Raw genomic sequence first — 4,865 nt, forward strand, 5'->3', positions numbered from 1 at the left:
AGAACTCCCAGGACCCGGACAACCGGCCCTGGCCCAGACATCCGGCCCCTGAAGATGTCAACAACAGCAGCAGACCTGCAACCGAAGTGCTACAGGCCCCGGACATCCGGTGTCAGCCCCGGACATCCGGCGCCTCGCCAATACCCGGACATCCGGCCTCATCCCTGGAAATCCAGACAAGCCATTCTAGAGAGCACTGTGACCAGCTCCGTCAGCCCAGACATCCGGCTCCCCGTGAAGCCCCATTCATCCGGCCCGTTGCCCGGACATCCGGCCCTCCCTTCCTACGTGCAGTGCTTCTGGGCCGATGCCCATGTACCCCTTCGCCCATTAGACTATATATACTCCCCCTCCACCTACGTTTTAGGGTTAGCGTTGTGTTAGCTCATTTGTGAGATAGAGGTTCGCTCATCCATCCGGATCTACTTCACGAGAGAGGCCGCGGCCCCTCTTCAGAGAAGATCCACTTGGATTCAAGACCTCCTCATGGAGAAGATCAACTTGGATTCAAGACCTCCTCGCAGAGAAGATCCCCTCGTGGATTCAATACCTCCTTTGGAGAAGACCATCAAGACCTCCTTTGGAGAAGATCGGTTACCCTTTGTATCATCCCTTGTTGATCGTGGATCTTGTATCTTCCTTTGTGTTCATGGATCTAGCGCATGTGTGATCATTCTTGTTGGTTTTAGTGTTTCTCTCGAGTTTCCCCTCGCCCCCCCTCGTGTTCTTCGTGTTCTTAGCGGGATCCGCTCCTTTCGTGAAAGATCGGCCGATTAGGGTTCTACCCTACATCATCTTGGTATCATGAGCCACGTTGATCATGATTTCGGAGTGTCCCCTCTTCATTTTCTAGCCTAATTCTGTTGTGTTCTTCCACAATTTCGAAAATCCCCACCAAAAATAGCCCCAATTTTTTTGTGATTTGTTGGTTTGACGAAGTTTTGTTGATTTTGATCCATGGATTTGTTTGGTTTCATGTGGATCTAGCATATCCCCCATTTTCCCCACTTTCCATCCACAAAATCCATCAAATTTTGCCCTTGGAATCATCAATTTCCGTCCCCAATTCAAAAATTTCCACCCCAAACGAGATCTGGATTCGTCGGGCCGGACATCCGGCCAAAGGCCGGACATCGGGGTCATCGGGCCGGACATCCGGGTCCCCGGCCGGACATCCGGCTCCTAGAGCACCAAATATGCTCGGTTCTGGACATCAGGTCCCGGATTTCCGGCCCCGAGCCCGGATGTCCCGCTGCCCATAACTAATTCATCCGTAGTCCGATTTTCGCGTTCTTTAGCTCATTAAAAAAATCTTGACATCCCCCTTCCAACAAAAATACTACCATAACCATTTGACTCCATCAAATTTTTGGAACTTTGGCATCTTTGCCTAGGGCTTCCACCACAACCTCCGCATAACCACCACCGACTTCCGCAACCTAACTAATTTTGTTCCTTATAGCATTTGTGGTTGCTTGAGTACTGATTCAAGTCTCCTAAGGTGTTTAGGCTACTTAGGGACGATTTCTTCTTCATCAACCACCACCACCACCATAAGTCCCACATAGGCTTGTCCACCATACACTTCCACCACCCCGACTTAACCCAATTTTGTTTGTGTTGTGAGTTGTGTCTCCTAAGGTGTTTAGGCTACTTAGGGACCGTGCTTCCAACTCCAACACCGTGTATAGCCAACCTTACCCTCCACTTCCGCATTGCCTACTCGTATAACCCATCCTTGCACTTCCACAAAACCACCACCGCATTCCCACTACCACCATTTCACATTTGAGATTTTGAGTTCGCGGTTTTCCCGTTTCCTAAGGTGTTTCGGCTACTTAGGGACGAGTCACCAACATCTTGGTATCTCCATCAAGATCACCGCCACTCATCATCGCCAAGGACGGTAACCTCCATATCATCTCGGTATCGTGGTATCCCTCCATTGTATATTCCCTTGCCATTGCATTGTTAACCCCTAGCCTATTTTGCGTTACTTGCCTATCGAGAATAGCCATTTGAGTATTGCCGGCAATGTTACCTATGAACATTAGTGATCTACACCATACATTGCATACATACCATATCATATCGGTATCATATCATCCCTTGTGCCTCAAGTTTGTTCCCGTATATACACAATAGCTATCTTGGTTTGTGCATTTCGCAAAGTGGCCATACAAAAAAAGAGAATAAATCTTTTAAGCAAAAGAGAAAAAGCAAAGACGCTTGTAAGCAAGTGCCATAGCATCATACCACATTGCATATAAGATCATCTAGGATCATAACACCGGGAGCCATACATACATAGCATACTTGGTGTAGAAAGTTCATACATTTTGCATCTTATAGGTTGTGCACAAGTGTCGTATCTTCCTATATAGCAATCGTGCTAGTGTCTCTCTTGAGTTGTGCAACACGAGCGTTTTCCATGGATTCCACATTTTGTGCTCCTCCTTGGTTGCACGACCCCATTTATCTATCCGTGTGTGTGTTTCCGTGTGCCATTCATTTCTATTGGTCTACTTGTTACACTTGCGAATTTGTGAATCTCTTTCAATATTATTGACTCTTGCTAACATTTAACATCAAATTTTTGTGCCACTATCCTCACCGAGCTCCACCATAAGCCTTATTTGTGTAGGTGTGAGAAACCGACAAGAATTGGTACCAATTGTGCTATTTCCTTGTCCCCATTGGAGTGATCATTGATCCACTTTCAACTTCGGTCAAGGTACATTTGGTATTCATTCTTCTCTTTCTACCACTCACATTTTTCTCTTGGAGTGATGGATAGGCAAGGCATTTCATCTTCGGTCTACAACAACAACGACGAGTTCGATGCCATGAACAACTCCAACGACGCTAAGATGCAAGCTCAAATAGAGGAGATCAAAGCCCTCGTCAAGTCCTACAAGCGGTCTTCCTCATCTTTGAGAAGACGCTCAAGAGCACATGCCTCCGAGATACCATCTTCGGCAAGGTCACATCGGCATCGACACCATCACCACCACGAACATGAAGGTCAAGCGCTCAACACCAACAACCGCTCAACGACTTCACCATCTCCCTTGGCATCTTCACCAAGCGACTTCAAGGCATCTTCGCCTTCGGACATACGGCATCTTCGGCCACAAGCACTTCAAGAGAAACTCCCCAAGCTCAAGTCTGCGACTTCCACGAGCTACTACGACCTCGACATCGACCACGCGATTCCTTATTATGGGACTCAAGAACCTGAGGAGTATCTCGAGTGGGAGCGTTTGATGGACGACTACCTCAAGCTACATCAAGTTCCTCCCGAAGATCAAGTGAAGTGCGCCAGTAGGAACTTCCATGACTACGCGTCCACATGGTGGCTTCACACACCTTCGGAGACCTACGACATGAGTTGGACCAAGACGAAGAGAGCTTTGCGGTGAGAGTTCGTGCCTCCAACCTACACGGAACAACTTCAACGCCAATTGGAGAACACCATCCAAGGATCCAAGTCCATGGACGAGTACTTCAAGGAGATGAAGATTGCCTTGCGACGAGCCGGCGTGGACGACCCCATTCAGATGAAGTTCCACTTCATGATGGGATTGCACAACGACATCTCCAAGACTCTCTTCCTCGAGAACTACAAGTCCCTCGACGAGTACTACATTGGTGCTCCTAAGGCGGAACAAGAACTCATGAAGGCCAAGGCTTCTCCACCCCAAGATCACTTCACGACGACCAAGCTCCATGAGAACGAGCATGAGGCTAGTACCACCACGATGTCCAAGCCCGACGAGCTCCAAGACAATGCTCCCAAGTTTAACTCCACTGCCATCCCTCTTTGTGGCATTGACAATGCCGAGTCTACTTCGACTCTTTTTTAAGAAGTTGCGGCGACGACTACGACTATGGAGCCATTCAAGGACCAAGCTTTGGAGGCGAGTGACATGGTGACGAGCAAGGATGATGCTTCCATCTTAGGAGGCGAGCATGATGATGTGCCATCGTCGGCCTTCATCCATGGTGACGACGATGATATGGTTGAGCATGGGATTTTCCCTTCAACCACGACGACATATGATGACTTGATTGACTTTAGCCACCATATTGAGAGCGAGAGTGACTTCACCACTAGCCCCATATATGATGTGTTGCCACAATTCCCATGTGAGGAGAACCACAACCCCCACCACTCGAGTGAGATGAGTGACTCCACCATATGTGAGTTTGAGTGCACCTATTTTGAGGGAGTGAGTGAACCACCACATAGAGAGAGAGAGAGCGCGATAGTTGATAGGGCATGTGAGGCCACTCTGATTTCTAACGACTTAACCTCTACCTCTATTATGTCTTCTCATTTGGTGCTAGGTCCCTTATATGATGACGCACCGATTCTAGATGACTTCGTCCTACCCTTGGACAAGACGATGGCCATGGTGGAATATGATGCACCCCCCACATGGTTCCATCAAGATGAAGATGACCACCATTTGGTCTTTCTCACCTCACCTACACCACTTGAGTGGAATGTACAAGGTACCCATGAATACTTGTCAACCTCGCAATCCCATGAGTTGACAAAATGAGCTCTAGAGAGCAACGATAACTTGGGATCCCATGGATTGTCTTTCCCACCGCTCTCTTCGTGCAAAGACTTCGCGCATTTCTTCTACATGGCCCTCCCTTGGCTACGGGTTATTGTCCATTATATATTATATGCCCATCTTGCCATGTTCACTTTGCATGATATGCTCATTCCTATGCCTTTGCCATGCATTTGTGACCCATGCTTTGCATTACACATGATGATTGATTCTAGTACTTGTATGTGCATTTGCAAGCTTGGTGGAGATATTGCTTGTTATTACCATGTTTGCTTTGTG

General features: G+C 47.9%; 1 protein-coding gene across 1 annotated transcript; it reads left to right on the plus strand.

The window, feature by feature from the left end:
• The first annotated feature begins 3,890 nt into the window (after positions 1-3,890).
• LOC147979477 (uncharacterized) lies at positions 3,891-4,568 on the plus strand. The gene has a single exon (XM_087515227.1). The coding sequence runs from the start codon at positions 3,891-3,893 to the stop codon at positions 4,566-4,568; it is 678 nt and encodes a 225-aa protein (XP_087371353.1).
• Positions 4,569-4,865: the final 297 nt, after the last annotated feature.

This window comes from Triticum urartu, chromosome 3A, assembly GCF_056163025.1.
Source record: "Triticum urartu cultivar PI428250 chromosome 3A, HENAU_Tu73, whole genome shotgun sequence".
In the NCBI taxonomy this organism is placed as follows: Eukaryota; Viridiplantae; Streptophyta; class Magnoliopsida; order Poales; family Poaceae; genus Triticum; species Triticum urartu.

What these genes read in the sequence shown, in the direction of transcription:
- LOC147979477 (XM_087515227.1), top strand. Translation starts at nt 3,891, where the DNA reads ATGGAGCCATTCAAGGACCAAGCTTTGGAGGCGAGTGACATGGTGACG.